The sequence below is a fragment of the Barbus barbus genome, assembly GCF_936440315.1.
Source record: "Barbus barbus genome assembly, chromosome: 21".
Taxonomy (NCBI): Eukaryota; Metazoa; Chordata; class Actinopteri; order Cypriniformes; family Cyprinidae; genus Barbus; species Barbus barbus.
Window position 1 is genome coordinate 14,705,041 of NC_136749.1, and position 17,449 is coordinate 14,722,489.

General features: G+C 35.3%; 1 protein-coding gene across 1 annotated transcript; it reads right to left on the reverse strand.

Moving 5' to 3' along the window:
- Window positions 1–8,679: 8,679 nt before the first annotated feature.
- LOC306887091 (uncharacterized protein) lies at window positions 8,680–15,457 on the reverse strand. The gene is made up of 4 exons (XM_079444584.1): window positions 15,356–15,457; window positions 12,258–12,421; window positions 11,385–11,519; window positions 8,680–10,959 (listed from the first exon to the last, which is right to left on the reverse strand). Exons 1-4 carry the CDS (start codon window positions 15,378–15,380, stop codon window positions 10,927–10,929), a joined length of 357 nt encoding a protein of 118 aa, XP_079300710.1. The 5' UTR covers window positions 15,381–15,457; the 3' UTR covers window positions 8,680–10,926.
- Window positions 15,458–17,449: the final 1,992 nt, after the last annotated feature.

Below are 17,449 nucleotides of genomic sequence, written 5' to 3' on the forward strand. Positions count from 1 at the left end.
GTAGATAATGGCTTTTCCTGTTGGAAAAAAGAATGGGGAGAAAAAGTGGTGTGATTTTCTTTCTGGCACATGAGTGGCTGAAGTAATGATCAGACCACACAGGTTTATTATAGTTCAGTTTCTTGCTTGATTTCCTGTTCTACCAAAGCTGAGGTGATCTTACTGCCAGATGACTGGCTGCATATTCTGATGCTAATTTGGTAGCCTACTGCTGAAGCCTTTGAGATGAGCTGAAACCACACGCAATTCCCAGCATTCTTCTAGTGCAGTAATGTTTATCTCTATTACTGTTTTGACAAATATCAGTTGTTTGAAGACACTAGTTTCGGTACTAAAGGCCTGTGATATTCCATTTATAGATCAACTCTAAAGCATACATGTGGGATGCACATCACAAAAAAAAAAAAAAAGTCATTAACAAAGTGAACTTTTACCATAAGATGTTCTGTTGCTATACTGGTAACATGTGAACGTTTCCCAGCAGAAACATCTGTGCAGACTGACTCATGGATGTTGCGAAACTACCTGCCAATCTAATTGGAACGGGTGGTTTCAACCATGGAATATGACGACTCAATTAAACAAACTAATCATAGCAATGCATGTAAAATGGAACCTTGTCAAATTGCCAAACTTTGAGTTTGAAAATTTGCATTTGAGATCAAATTCAGTGTTCAGATATGGAGAACTGATTGACCAATTAAATGTCAGACGGGTCCACCCTGTTCATATCAGTGCACATCAGCTATCTGTCAGATGGCATATTGAGTTACAGTCTTGACTCACTCCATCAGCAAATACAGCCCTCAAATTGCTGCTCTTGTCCTCACAGCAGCTGAATAATTGTCTGAGCTGTAGAGAAATCAATCAGCTACACATCAAAATGTTAAAACATTTTATTAAAAGAAATGAAAGATTCTTCACATAGACAGCAGTTTTTAAGTGCTTTGAGGCAGAAGTCATTACAAAGAGTATAGTGATGCTCTGCAATACAAAAGCTAAGCAAATATTATACCATATCAATCATGATATTTTCAGCTGGCAGACATTTGATACAAATCTGATAAAATCTATAGCCGTTCCAGTTATCAATGGCTACACTACAGACTAGTGGAAAGTTCTTCAGAAGATAGCATGGCATATAAGGAAAATTTCATTTCAGACATCTCCCCCTTTAATTAAATTGTAGATTATAGATGTACATTTACTACATTAATGTAGATATACTATATAAGAGGTTTATTAACAGACATGTTAATGTTTGAGGCCAAGGCACATATTTATCAAGATCCTCAAAGTGTCAATTTAGTCTTAAGTGCTGAGAATATTAAATTTACTCCTTTCAACTTTAAGTATAAAAGCAAGTTGTCAAATTTCTTAAATTTAAGAATCACTCTTACACCCAGTTATTTAAGACAGCTCGAGAGGTCTCTCAAGTGGTTAGGAGTTGCCAGAAGGGGCTTATTCTTGTCAGCCTGGTTAATGGGCTGAACTTGCCCTTTACAATGCGTTTCCGCTGTTAATTTAGAAAGCAGTAGCCTAGTGCTTCTTCCCACCAGTTCGGGTTTCTTTTGGAATCCATGGTAACTAATTAGATCATAAAATCTAGGCTATAGGCAGGTCAGTTCATGGTTGTGCCGATAGACGACAGTATCGTGTCTGACATATTGCCGTTTCTGATGACTTTGACGATGGCAAGACGATTATCATTATTATTATTATTATTTATTGTCTGTCAAAAATATAGTAAGCACCTATCTGTAGTGATGAAGCGCGGAGATGCTTTAGGTGTTCCACGGAGCGGCTGGTATAAACAATGATTCAATGATCTATGTTAAGCTAAAAGTGCAACCGCCAGACCCAGAGATTGGCGGAATGGATTCAAAAATGGTAAAACTCAACTGTTTAACTCAACGGGAGTTGTAAAATGAGCCCATTTTCAAAAAAAATGGAAGAGTGTCTCGCTGCAGCCTGCGGTGGACATCCAATCCTGCCCACATCCAAGTGTGATGTCACAAGCCACGCCTGTGTCCAAATACGTCACATTCTTATTATTTTGAAACAGGAAGAAGCATCGATAAGTCAAATTGTTTGCAAACCGCTAAAAACAAGAAAAATTTTATGTCATGAAAGTCAGTGCACTTTTTTTTTTTACACTTAAGACAATTCTTAGCAATGTTCTTGTGAGTAATTTTCAGACACTTGATAAATACGGGCCCAGATCTGAAGCAGTGGCAGGTGCTGAGTGGATTTGACTAGTAATGTATTAGATGTGTGTACTCACTGGCACAGCTTTTCATTTTATTTTGCTTCCACAGCAGCAATTTACAGAAAATACTTGCCCTGGTCATACAGTTACTTTGCTTCTACAGTACAAAACCCTAGCCGTAGTGATGGCATGCGTTTCACACACAATTTACGTGCACTAAGTGCCATGCAATCTACCTAGTTACTTCCCACTAGCTAAATAGACCATTGAAAAATATATTAATAATATGAATATAGTTACCTATATTAAATTATAATTTAAATACAATATATGATTTTTATATTTATATACATAATATATGCGTTTATTTTTATATTTATTTATATAAATAAATATACATATGGAGCATGTGCCTGTTTGTGTAATAGACATAAAATTCACTTTTATGATAAAATATTTTTAATACACATAAGTGTTGCATGTGCCCACCTATGAAATGCACAGATTATTTTGTTATAAATACAATTTTATGTGTGTAATAAATAAATATATATATATAATTATTTTGTCGTGTAACTTCATTCAGGTTTGTGTCAGAGATATGATCATAATTTAATTTAATATACAAACAAAATCCTACAAGCTATAGTATACTGAAATGCTAAATGTTGCCTACACACATAGAGCTAATGCTATATAAATTATGAAAATGATAAAAAGATAACTGAAGATAAAACATCCAGGTGTGATAATGGAACTTCTGTGGTTAAAAAAAAAAAAAAAAAAAAAAAAAAAAAAGCTTTAGTCACTGCTGTTTTTTTTTTTTTTACTGTAGTTGACTACCAAATATAATATTATATCAAAACATTAGATTAAAGTTAATGATTTGGATTATTCATATAATTATAAAAGCAGTCTGTTACAGAATACTACTGATGCTACAGTACATAGCAGAATCAAATCTCTTCAGTAGGAACTGGACCATTAGGAGAAAATCTTGACCTATAAACACAGAATCATTCATGGTTATACAAAAATTAAAAAGTTTAATAAAAGCACTGTGTATGACTAGATCTTCACATTTTTAAAGGACCTCACCTTTGTTTTTTCTTATAAAGTCCAAAGGCGATAATCACAAAGACCAACAGGGTCACAGACACAGTCACTCCAGTCCAAACACCAATGCTCCAGTCAGAAAATCCCACTGGAAAACAAACAAACAAAACACAAACACAACCGAGACTTGTGAGAACAAGAATTTTGAGCCACATTGCTTCATGTGACAAGACGAAAGGTTAAATGACAGAATTTTGAAACGTTTGATGTAGTGCTGTCGCGATTCGTTGATTTTAGTCGACTAGTCGATTTTTAAAAATGGTCGACTTCATTTTGCCCGCGTCGACTAACCGGCAAAATACCGGAAGTGGCGCATTTCACAGACGAGAATTCATAAGACACATTGTTAAACTATTTTCCAAGGCTGCATGATATATTAAACCCATTTAAAAATCATAATTAAGCAGAATTGTGAATTTCACAAACGCTATGATTTAATTAAGTAATTATATGCGATGCACTTTTTCCATGGGTGTAGGTTAAGTTCGTGCGTCTCACAGCGGCTCCGTTCACAGTAGCTCCACAGAAACTGTTATCATTTACATGTGGAGCATCTCAAACTCATCTCTGCATGTTGTTGTGAGTTTGTGTTTATTATAACGTTCATCTGGGAACGCAGTGCATGCCATTTCATCAGATTTGTAATGTAAATCATTTATAAATCTACACAAACACAGGATAATCGCGATTTCAAAATAAAAGCTCAAACCCTCACTCTTGAGTTTACACGGTTTGATGTCCACATATTCATGTAATTACAGCGGCTATAGCATTTCTGTCCTAAAGAAATGACCAAATATTAAAGATTAAGTGGGCATTTGAATTAAATGGTGATTGGTCAATATTAAACAAGGATTAGTTTGCTCAGTAATGAGTAAAAATAATCATCAGGCTGTCAGGGCCTCATGCAGGCGTTTGTTGTTATGCGTAATGCATATGATTTCTTGGTTTTTATACTTTATTTGAACTAATAATTATTGCATCATTGCTACTATATATGTACTTTAAGTCATTTTAAAAGCTATTGTTCACTTCTATTTTTATTACCAAAAAAAATAAACAAATAAATGTGTGTGTGTATGTGTATATATATATATATATATATATATATATATATATGTTATAATTATAGGGCCATATGAAATCCATTTTATTTCCAAATTCATTTTTTTCCATTTTAATTTTTCTATACTCTGTTTTAATGGTTAAATTAAATTGTATTAATCAAAAAGCCTGTCTAATTAATTGAGTTTTACAGTTTTATCTTTACCAAATTCTGTTTTCCATTATTTTCTGGATTCCATTTTAATGGTTCCATTAAATTTTAATATCCAAAAGCATCTCCAATTAATTGATTTTATATATTTTTTTTAAGTTTTATTTTTTTACTGCACATTTACATTTTTCACCTAAATAAATTCTGGTAAATAATATTTCTGGTAAATACTCCTTAAAAATGTTTTTTGATTATAATTTTAGTATTAGTAGACTAGAAAACGTGGATATGTTGTCATTCTTAAAATATAATACTGAACTTTGATTTCAGTGATTTGGGCTATGAGATAGACGCTTGCTTCTTGCACTCTATGTTGCACTTTACTTTTGCTTTAAAAAAAAGGATTCAATAGAAATTTGGATTTCATTTGATTTAATAAAATAGTTTTTTTTGTGGGAAATTAATCGTTTAGATTAATCGATTAATCAATAAATTAGTCGATAGATTAATCGAAATAAAAATAGTCGTTAGTGGCAGCCCTAGTTTGATGTTATTTATTTACACACCCTTAAATTGTTCCAAACCTATGAATTTCTTACTTTTGTAGAAAATTAAAGATATTTTGAAAAATGTTGTTGTCTGGACAAAATTGGACACCACCGAATTTGTATGGACCAAAAATAAAAAATAAAAAATAAATAAAACAGACATTGTTTAATAGAATAAATAAAGTCACAGGTTTCAAACCACCTGAGGGAGAGTAATTTACAGTTTTTATCTTTGGTTAAACTATCCCTTAAAAATGTTTAAATGATTATTGAAATGTTTACGTAAGGGATAATGCACGGCTAGCTGCCCGTATAATGCCCACTTCAAATCAGACAGATTAAATAATTCAGTAAGGTCACGTTTATTTGAATAAATTATAGCATTTACTTGAATTACTTATTGATCGACTGGTCGAGACAGAGCGAAAGAGATGACAGTTTTGTGTGAATACCTGCATCTGTGCATCTCTCTCTACAAACAATGAAGCTGTGAGCTTAGTTAAAAAGCAATTTTACCTCCTTATTGCTGATGAATATAATGTAGAGATCCATCTATTGTATCTATGCTATTTTATTAATAAAAGTCGCGGGGCAGTATTGACAAGTTCCTGTACTCCAATGTTTCTGTGTGCACGCAACGCGATCTCCGACCTCTCTTGCTCTCTCTCCTCTCTCTCTCTGTGTGTGTGAGTGATGTATGCAGTGCATTGCCTGAGCACCCATGGAAAAACTTGAGACATTATCTATTCACATTGGCGAATATCATATCATATTGGCGAAACAGATCTGCCAAAAAATCCAATGCATATTTGTATTTGCGCTCTAGAGAGAAAAGGTTTATTTTGTCCAATGCAAGCTCGTGAATCCTCTCATGGAACAAAAATGTGAAATTTATGTGCATTAAGGCTAGAGCAACTCACTAATTTCTAAAGCACCCTCAGTATTTAATTCTGGAAGCGGGCCTAACCTATTGTGCACTATAGAAGAAACGCATGATGCAGGACACCATCAACAAGTGTATTATTACACGTGTAGACTAAACGTCATCAGTTTTCGTTGACTAAAATTAAACGAAAATAGTCATGGATAATTCTGACTAATATAAGACTAAAATGCTCAGACTTTTAGTTGACTGAAACTTGACAAGACTAAAAAAAAAAAAAAAAAAAAAAAAAAAAAGAGTATGAACGTGACTAAAACTAATAAAAACTAAAATGACAGCGTCACACAAAGACTAGACTAAAACTCAAATTAAAGCAGGCCGCCAAAAACAACACTACTTCAAAGTCTGTAAAATTAGCAGGATATTTGTTAGTTTCCTCCATGAAAATTTCTATAGAGTTAGATTAAACATCCAAATGGGCTTCATTGAATACTCCTTGCATCTGTTGATTTCATCTTATTTGTGGATTATTTGGTTTTCTACTACAGGGCCGTTGAATGCTTGAATCTGATTGGCTGACAAATGTAAGGTGTGCAATTATTTTCAGGGAAACGCACGGCGACCGTAGTTCCAGGCAGCTCTTGACCACATTACATGTCTGTATCACTTTGCCAAATGATTCGAGTTATTTCAAAGGTCCTTACAGCCTAAAACGACAAAAGAACCAAGACCCACAATGACACTGACCAAACAAATAAATATAGCAAACAAAAGGATAAAAACGACAGATCATGTCCACAAAATTACATCACCTGCAATACAATGTTATTTTACTCAGTGCATGTATTGGGACAATAAAAGATCAAATCCTTTGATTTGATTAACTTGATATTACTATGTGCCAAACGGGGTGTACAGAATATTAAAGACTTGTTATTACAGTTCATATCACGAGAATTGACAGTGTTTATGGGTAAAAAAATGTCTGGGTAACACTTTCTATGAAGCCCGTATTTATAATACATTATAAGGGTATGCTTAAGACAATATAATGAATGCATAATGCTGTCACGGTGCACACAGCAGGGAGGAACGAGGAACACGAGATGAGGATGTAAACTCAAATAACAGTCTTTAATGACTCCAAACAAGGCAGGGCAAGACAAGGCAAGGCTGACACAGACAGGAACACCAGGGAGTAACAAGTAGCCCAAACGAAGTCAAACAGAACAGACAGGACTATAAATACACAGGATAATTACAAAAACACAGCTTAACAGAATAAACTAATAATCACACTAAACAAGGACAGGAAACAAACCAAATATGGAAACACGAGGCAGGAACACGACACACGACAGAGGTCTGACAAATGCATTATAAACAACCTTACAATGTTATATCATCTTATGAATATTCACTTTTAATCAGAATCATAAGAACAGTTTTAATGTATTATAATTAGTGCTGTCCCTAGACTGTGATTAAACACGATTAATTGCACATTTAACCTGTAAATGTGTTGAAAAAGGAATGCATGACAAACTAGTTTAAGGAAACAGAACCTTTCACATCTCCGCCAGGTATGAGACATAATCCGTTATCAGCCTTTATACTGACAATAAAACATTTACCAAGCCACATCGCTTCAATCCCAGTACACATTTACCCAACTATTATCAAAAGTATTTCTAAATAAATACAAAACATTTTCTACCCCTAACCCTAACCCTACATGAAGTATTATAACAAAATGCATTATGAAGTAGAATTGGACCTGTTCTGCAGGTGCATTAGAGCTAACATTAGCATCATGCTACATAAGACAATGTATGATATTAATACTACACTTTTACTCAGAACTCACTTTAAACCACCATCGAGTGTTTGTAATAACTTCCTTTTGCGATCACATGTGTATATATAGGCTACACTTTGGGCGGCCGTGGTACATTATAAAAGTAGGCCAAAAAAAAAAAAAAAAAAACACAAACCACGGCTCTGTCATTTTTCCCACGACTGTATTTTCAAAATGGCCCAATTGTGCGGGAAAACCGCGACCCTGGCAACACTGGTTCGCTGTACCCTTATCACATAAGAGTATACATCTCTCTCTCTCCGCGTTCGCTTCACTTTTGTCTAGCCCGGCGCCTCATAATCACACAATCCCTGCGTCCCAATGTGCATTCTATACACCCTATCTGCCCTAAATAGTATTGAAAATTACTAATATCACATAGAATTTACGATGGATAATGTGCACATTGGGACGCAGGCAATGACCACCTTCCGTGCTGCGATGGCAAAAAGTTGGGGTCAAACCTTATCAAACGATTAATTTGTGTTAAAAAAAACCTTAACGCATTAAAAATTTTCTATTAATCACATGTGTTAATGCGTTAACATTGACAGCCCTAATTATAATATTTACTTATTTATTGGTATAGCTTTTAAGAGTATGATGATTATTAACACACAGTGAACACATTGCATCCACTTAAATTACAATGGATTATATTTCTCATAATTATAATGTATTATAAGTCTATATCTTGCCATCTTTCTTATGCTACTATTGTTCCTTAAAGCAATCAAAGACCACTTATAAGTATAGTAATAATAATTTTATTTTTTTTCTCAAACAGCCATAAGATCAGATATCAGATGAATGTGTAATATGACAGATTTGCTTTGAACTATTTTTATTGTAATATCAGTTTGATGGTACCCTTTAGACAGTCGTTGATAAGTAACTCTGCAACTACATGTCAACTAGTAGTCATTGGAATATTATTAGTAGTAGGCCTATGTCTGTTAAAGGGGTCATATGATGTGATTTCAAGTTTTCCTCTCTCTTTGGAGTGTTACAAGCTGTTTGTGCATAGATAAGATCCCTGAAGTTGCAAAATCTAATGTCTCAAAACCAAAGAGATATTCTTTATCAAAGTTAAGACTCTGTCACACCCCCCTAAAACGGCTTGTTCAAACACGCCCCCACATCTTGACGTCAAGATGTGGAAATATTTGCATAATGCATCCCAACTGTTCACGCAAAGAAAGAAGGCGTGATTTCAGTAACCGCAGCAGTGTTGAAGCAGCCATGGGAGAGAGGAGCGTCTCGCTGCAGCCCACAAGATCCAGGGGACGTGGTTGGATCCAGATCCAACTCCTCCCACCTTACATTTACCTAAACCTACCCATCTCCACGCCCTGATCCCTAAACTCACCCCATCTCCACCTCTAAACCTACCAATATGATGTCACACTTGGACGTGGGCAGGGGGTAGATATCCAACGCAGGATGCAGCGAGCCCTACTTGATGGGGGACGCTGTGTTTTCTAGGTGAAAGTAAAATCACTTTATTTGACCTTCCGAAAGTAGATGCATTTAAGAATCATTAAGATTACTTACAACAGAACAGCAACGCATTTTATGGACAACCGTTTCATGAACCTAGGAGAGGAGGTAGGCTAATTCTGACTTTGCTATGACAATTTGGTGCTTCTGAATCAGGAGGACTGTGTGTTTTGTTATTAGTTTAAATATTTGCTATTGACTGTTTAAATGCGGAATTTTGCGCGTTGTGTGTGTGTGTGTGTGTGTAAATGTGTGCGTGTGTGTTTGTGTGTGAGAGAGTCACAGCACAGAGTGTGTGTGTGTGTGTGTGTGTGCGTGCTCGCGCTGAAACAGTGACACAATCGGGTCACGCGACTCTGTTCCCCTCTCGGGCTTGAACTGATGGTAAAACTAAGGACATTTACCGTCTTTACTATAATTTTGAAAGCTGAAGCTAGCGATTATGGAAAGGGGAGTTATATTTCCGCCGCGGCTTGTGCTGTTCGGCCAATCACAATGCACTGTGCCAGTTGGCCAATCAGAGCAGACTGCACTTGTCGGAAGGAGGGACTTCGTAGAAATCGAAGCGTTTGAGAGAGGCGGGGCATAGAGGACCTACAATAATGTACAGTATTTGAAAAATAATGTGTTTTTTGAACATTAAAGCATGTCAACATATTGTTACACCAAATACACAAAATGATGATCTTTAAAAAAAGCATTATATGACCCCTTTAAATATATGCTAACACTTTATTTTGATGGTTCCCCAACAGACAAACTGACTATAAGTAACACTGCAAGTACGTCAACATTCTACCTACCCTAACCTTAACTTAAGCCTACTAATACTCTAATGAGAGTTAGTTGACATGTAGTTGCAAAGTTGCTTATAGTCAATAGACTAAGGGGACCATCAAAATAAAATGTAACCTAACATATAAACATTGATTTTTATTCTCTTCAGTTGAAATTATTAACTAGCTCACATCAAAATTAATATTAGCCTCACAGGGAACACTCAAATAACACTCCACACCTAACCACTATTAGCAAGATACTGTGCAGAACTTAAACAATGTAAAGATATATATAGTCCAATGTAAAGGTAGATTTAATATGATGTTCATTGTGTGTTATAAATAATCAATCTTAAAAAGTATAACCACAAATGCCTAAGCATTATAATGCATTATAATTGCTGTTATATGTTATAACATCTTATAGATAATCATAAGTTTTTTTTTTTATAATGCATTATGCATTCATTTAAGAATACCCTTATAATATATTATAAATATGGGCTTCATAGAAAGTGTTACCAAAAGTCTGTAGCGTAAATCTGGCACAAAGACTAATCTACAAAGAGTCATATCCTGTTAGATAAGAGTCGCTGCTTTTAATTACTAATAACTTCCTTTAAACATTCACTATATCTGGCCACAACAAGAGCCTGATGGTCATTTCATTTCTCTCACTAGCACCCTACGCTCTACTTTTAATACTGTACAGGAACATGAGAATTCTCATATTCAGAAAGCAAATTCTTAAGAGTAAGAAGTATCCTACTGTCAAGATATGCAGGCATGTTTAGCAAATAATATAGTTATAAATCAGTTACTTACAAGAGCACTGCTGCTTTTCATTGATCTGCAAAATAAATAAAAACAAGCATAAAGCAAAGCAATGTGTCACATGTCGGTTTTCCTTTCAGTTCTGTTTTGACCTTATTTGGTAGTTCCTGTTCTTATTTAGTTAATTAGTAATCATCATTTAGTCTTGTCACCTGTGTTTGATTAATTATCTAGTTTGCTCCTTTGTTTCCTGTTTCTTTATAAGCATTCAGTTTTGTCCCTATCCTTGTCGGTTCTTAAGTTAGTAATGGTTTAATGTGTGTTGATGCTGAATAAATTTACCTTTTCATTATTCGTCTGTGGGAGCGCCTATTTCTACAACCACCGACCGTAACACAATGTCAGTTCAGTTATACTACTAAATATTAATGACATTTCATTTGAGGGCCTCGCAGTACATAAAAGCAATAAAACATAGATCACAAACAATTTTACACTTACTTTGCCGGTGGGGCAGGAGAGCAGGCACTCAAGATTTTCAGGACAGACCTGCAAGGTGGCGGTGCTTGCAGTCAGATTTGTAATAGGAGAGATGAATGACGGAAATCCTTCTTCAAATAGTCCTGTCAGAGTTCCCTGAACAAGAGTGGGAAAGAGATGTAATGAAGCATGGTGGGAATGGCAGAAATAAGACCAAACAGAATAAACGTGTTACATTCACTAAAGCTATCTGAAATATAGTGTTTAGCATTCATAAACGTAATAGAAGAATAGAAACTCCGTCGTCTTTAAGGTTTAGCAACCAAACCTAGTTTTACAGTTGTTTACTCAGATGGCTACTGTAAATGTCATAGGAAGTAAATAAAACAATAATATAAAATATATTGTTACTCAGTAGATGGCAACCAAACCTAGGATTAAACATAGTAAGTAAATAAATTAGTAAAAAGCCAACAATAGTGGGTTTTCTCATTATTTAGTGAATGGCTAACAAATGTCTTTTTAGTACTGCAATTAATCGCATCCAAAAAAAAGTTTGTGTACATAATATGAGTGTGTACTGTGTATATTTATTATGTATATATAAATACAGATATGTATATATTTAAGAAAAATATGTTATATGTAATGTTAACATTATATTTAATATAAATATATGCATATATAATAAAATATAATAACATAAATACATATATGTATATTTATGTACATGTATAACATGTAAATATTTTCAAAATATATACTGTGTGTATTTATATACATAATAAACAAACAGTAAACATACATATATTATGTAAACAAAAACTTATTTTGGATGCCATTAATCATGATTAATCGTTTGACAGCACTACTTTTTAGACATAAAATACTCACATTAACAAGCCATTGTTTCTCGCAGTCACTGAAGTACTCTTTCATGTCATACAAAATGACAAAGAGGAATTGTCCATCATTCTGTCTCTTCCCAGTGCATCGCAATACAGCAGATGCTCCTAATGTCAGTTTAATGCTCGAATACACGAACAGAATTATTTTAACTGAAAGAGAACACACACACACACAATGAACTCTTACAAAATAGAAGCATATAGGAGACAAAGTCAAAACACTGCATGCCAACACTGGAACTGAGAAAATAGCTCCAGTGGTTTTAGATTGAATACTAATTGATCAGATATTCATTTTTTCACATTTTTACACTGAATCCAAGTATATTTGGTTCAAATTCATCTGTTACAGAACAGATCATAGGCTAAGACAGGTTACTGAGCATTTTTTTTAAAGCCAAAGTCCTCTAAATGTTGTGTGCAAAGGACTCCTTTTTAAAAAATATATATATATTTTAAGCCTAATTTATACTGTGCGAGAAAGTGTGCGTGTGCACCGACTAGTCGACTTCAGTGCTCTGCCATGCCAAATACACAAAGTGTGTGTGTGTGTGTGTGTGTGTGTGTTAGGGGTTGCACCGACTAATGGACTAGTCGACTTCAGTGCTTTGCCATGCCAAATACACAAAGTGTGTGTGTGTGAGAGAGAGAGAGAACAGAAGCCAATGCATTGATGTCAATGAAGATTAACCTGTCAGCTATTAAATATTTATTTTGGAATGAGCTATTTTAGAGTTTACACTGAAGTCACAGACAAGTGCAATTCGGTTTATGACACTTTTCATTCATTTCTATTTTTATGCTATCTGCAAACTAACTGACACACAACTCTGACAAAAAATAAATAAATAAATATATATATATATATATATATATATATATAAAATAAAATAAATAAAAAATAAAGTCAGGGCTGTGATGTGATTGACTGTTTACGTTCACCGTCTTGCGCAAAGTTTGCACGTTCCTTGCTTGAGTTGCTTGAACCCTCCCCCATAATATCAATTGTTTATAGGCCACATATTAGCCACTTTTTTTAGAGGTTTTTAATGTTTATTTTTCAGTGTTAATGAGAGTGACACCGGGAGTTAAAAAAAACAGGAAAATCATTTGGAAATCCTTGGGGGGGCTGTGCCGGCGCTAAGCAAGTTTCTGATGGGGCTATAGCCCCGTCAGGCCCCGCCCTAGCGTGCCCTACCTGTACATAAAAGTAGACCAAATGTCTCACAGACAGTGAAGCCTGAGAAACAGCTACACTGTGGAGACCAGTCAATGCTCCCCATGAAACAGATCAATGATAACATCTAAAACGATTTATGTGAGTATTAAGTTCATGGGTAGGCATAGAGAGAGAAAAAATATCATTAGCTCAGTATAAAAGCAACTTACAGTGGGGATCGAAAGTTTGGGAACCCCTTGCAGAATCTGTGAAAATGTGGATAATTTTACCAAAATAGAGATCATACAAAATGCATGTTATTTTTTATTTAGTACTGTCCTGAGTAAGATATTTTCCATAAAAGATGTTTACATATAGTCCACAAGACAAAAAAATAGCTGAAATTATTAAAAGAACCACATTCAAAAGTTTGGGAACCCTTGGTTCTTAATACGGTGTGTGGTTACCTGGATGATCTACGACTGTTTTTTTGTTTTGTGATGGTTGTTCATGAGTCCCTTGTTTGTTCTGAACAGTTCAACTAAGCACTGTTCTTCAGAAAAATCCTCCAGGTCCTGCAGAATCTTCAGTTTTCCAGCATCTTTTGCATATTTGAACCCTTTCCAGCAGTAACTATGATTTTGAGATCCACCTTTTCACGCTGAGGATGATTGAGGGACTCAAACACAACAATTAAAAAAGGTTCAAACATTCACTGATGTTCCTGAAGGAAACACGATGCATTAAGAGCCAGGGGTGAAAACTTTTTGAATTTGAAGATCAAGGTAAATTGTACTTAATTTGTCTTCCAGGAAACATGCAAGTATCTTCTGGTGCTTCCGAAGGGCAGTACTAAATGGAAAAATATGATATTTCAACAAAATAAGAAAAATTTGGACATCGTCATCCTGTTCAAAAGTTTTCACCCCCCGGCTCTTAATGCATCGTGTTTCCGTAGATCATCCAGGTAACCACACACAGTATTAAGAACCAAGGGTTCCCAAACTTTTGAATGTGGTTATTTTAATAATTTCAGCTATTGTTTTGTCTTGTGGACTATATGTAAACATCTTTTATGGAAAATATCTTACTCAGGACAGTACTAAATAAAAAATAACATGCATTTTGTATGATCTCTCTTATTTTGGTAAAATTATCCACATTTTCACAGATTCTGCAAGGGGTTCCCAAACTTTCGCATGCCACTGTAAGTCAAAGGAAAGTCCCTATAAACATACACACACACAAACGCCTGTGTGTGTACCTGGTATTTTCTACATTATGGGGCCCAAATATCCCCCAAAAGGCTAGTATGCCAGTCATTTTTTACCTTGTGGGGACATTTTTGGTCCTCATGAGGAAAGAAAGCTTATTTATCATATAGAATGATCTTTTATGAAAATCTAAATATCAACACTTTTCTAGGGTAACGGGATAGAAAACACAGTTTGTACAGTATAAAAACCATTACACCTATTGAATGTCCGCGTGTGTGTGTCACAGTTCTACAGCAGCTCCAAATCACTGGAGTACAGTCTTCTCAGTTTAACAGTATTTGAGATTACTGATACACAATATCCTGTCAAAGGAGACTAAGGACCGCTGCCTCTTATTCTACATTTTTTCATAATTACGATTTTAGGGGAAGCATCCTATAGCCAACTCAATGCTGTGAAGCCACAACGACTACAACGCGAAACAACGTATCAAACACCAGTTAAACGCGAACGGCGGCTAAAGGTGTAAAACGATGATAAAAGTCGGAGTGAAAACGTGTTTTCGGTATAGTGATGCTAAATCTGTGGCACATAAGTTTAACGGTGACTCAATTCACACCATTCCGCTTAACAAAACGCATTGTAGCCACAAAAAGGATAATAAATAACTAGAAAAGCAGAAAAATCAGTAATGTTCAAAAGGCTTACCGAGATATTTTGATACAACTCTCATCTCGAACTAAGGAAGAGACGTACTAATCCCGTGGAGCGGCACAGCTGTACTTATACAGTATCACTGACCAATCAAAATGCGGCAGGGTGGTACTTGACACCAAACCAGTACAAGTGTAGCAGGTCACGTGTGATGTGTTCACTAGGGTAATATAATAGGAGATAAAGTAACATTATAGCTAAGTAGATTATAAAAATTACAAAATTATAAAAAAAAAAAAAAAAACAATGAATCTGAATACTTTTACAAAAAAATAAATATATAGGACTGGTGCAGACCAGATTGATTGGGAAGAAGGGACACAACTTACAGGCAAAGCTTGAAAACCCACAGCACAACAGCTGAGTATGAAGCAGAAACTCACATTTCATTTTGGCAGATGTTCTCGGCTTCCCAATGAGGTTGTTTGTGACCAGTGTTTGAGGCTGACATACCCTTGCCATATGTCAAATATCCCGTTTTGGCCGGGAAATTCCCGTAATTTACCCTTCTTTCCCGCCGTCCTCCCGTATTAGTATTTTCCCGTAAATCTCCCGTATTTTAACCTGCGTTATTAAAAAAAAAAAAAAAAAAAAAAAAAACGTCCCGCCCAAAAAAATCTGAGCTCTGTCACTAGCCTTGCGATAACTGCCACCTGCAGTAGCCTACTACAGGTTAGTGTGTGAGGTCAGATGATGAGTTGATGAGTGACGACGCGGGAAAAAAAGAAGAAAAAACAGACAGATGATGGACGCCAGGACAGAGAAGGAAGGCACTCCTGCCAAAACAGTCTTAAGGAATGCAAAGTCTGCAACAAATGAGTACAATAAGTCACTAAAAGAGTAAAAAAAAGTTATGTGAAATGAAAAGAAAAACTGTACAAAAAAGCAATATGAAATGAATGAGTGTGTGAATGTGAAAAGAATGTGGAATGAAAATGAAATGTAAATGTAAAGACAAGCAATGTTAAATTAACAGAAAATATGCAAATAAGCCTTTAAATAAATGCTCTTCATATATACCCTTTTGTGTTTTCATTTAGGCTATGAATGTTCACAGCATGTCAATGTCAACAAAGGTAGGCCTATCATTGGCTTTATGCACAGCTGCACTACTTCCTGAACTTCAGGCAGCTCCTTTGTTTCCTGTCTGCCATTATTGGACAAACTGATCACCTGGATTAATCAGTTTGTCCAATAATGGCAGACAGGAAACAAAGGAGCTACCTGAAGTTCAGGAAGTAGTGCAGCTGTGCATAAAGCCAATTGTAGTTTATAAGTGGTTGACAAGTGGTGATTTTAGCTTTCTTTTCACCTGTCTTAAAATGTAAGGGATACTGGAGGTTGGTTGGGGTGGTGGGACTGCTCGCGGCGGGCGCCGGAAAATTTCCCTTATTTTCAAATCCAAAACTTGACAGGTATGACCCTTGCCGGTATGGTGATATGTTGCACCGACACGTCCCAGTCCTGTGTATAACTACAAACTCCGTGCTGGACTACATATATTCTGTACGTCATTAGAGGATAACTCAGTCAAACGACAACACACTGAACTGCACAACCCATTGCCAGACCAGACCAGGTGTAACACAGAGGATCCTATAGCCTAAAAAGCATACCAAATTTTGTTTTATTGATATGTTTTAATGGTTAATTTTTATTGTTTTGTGCAATTTAAATTGTTTTATATTACTGTATTATTTTCTGAGTTGTGCACAATAATAAATAAAAAAAGAGTGATTATTACAATTATTTCTATTAATATTTAATAAGCTCAGGATAAGTGATAATTGAGGGTGACCCCAAGTTATGAAATGACCAAAAAGTACCAGTAATTTTAATTTATGTATTTATTTATTGATTTTTTTTTTTTGTCAAATGAGATAGGCCTATTGCCTTGATCCCATGTATTAGGTATTCAGCTCCATCTAGTGGTCAATTTTATATTAGCTCATTGAGGGTGTTTTCACACCTAGTTCGTTTAACCCTTTCAAACGCTCTCGGAGCGGTTCAGCGTGTATATGTGAACAAACCATGTGATCTCAGACTCCCCTAAAAGGACCCAAAAGCGAACCGTACTCAGACCACCTC

What these genes read in the sequence shown, in the direction of transcription:
- LOC306887091 (XM_079444584.1), bottom strand. Translation starts at nt 15,380, where the DNA reads ATGAGAGTTGTATCAAAATATCTCG. An exon ending in AGTTGTATCAAAATATCTCG is followed by an intron (nt 12,422 to 15,355) that starts GTAAGCCTTTTG and finishes GTTCTCTTTCAG; the next exon opens with TTAAAATAATTCTGTTCGTG. An exon ending in TCTCCTGCCCCACCGGCAAA is followed by an intron (nt 10,960 to 11,384) that starts GTAAGTGTAAAA and finishes TTTATTTTGCAG; the next exon opens with ATCAATGAAAAGCAGCAGTG.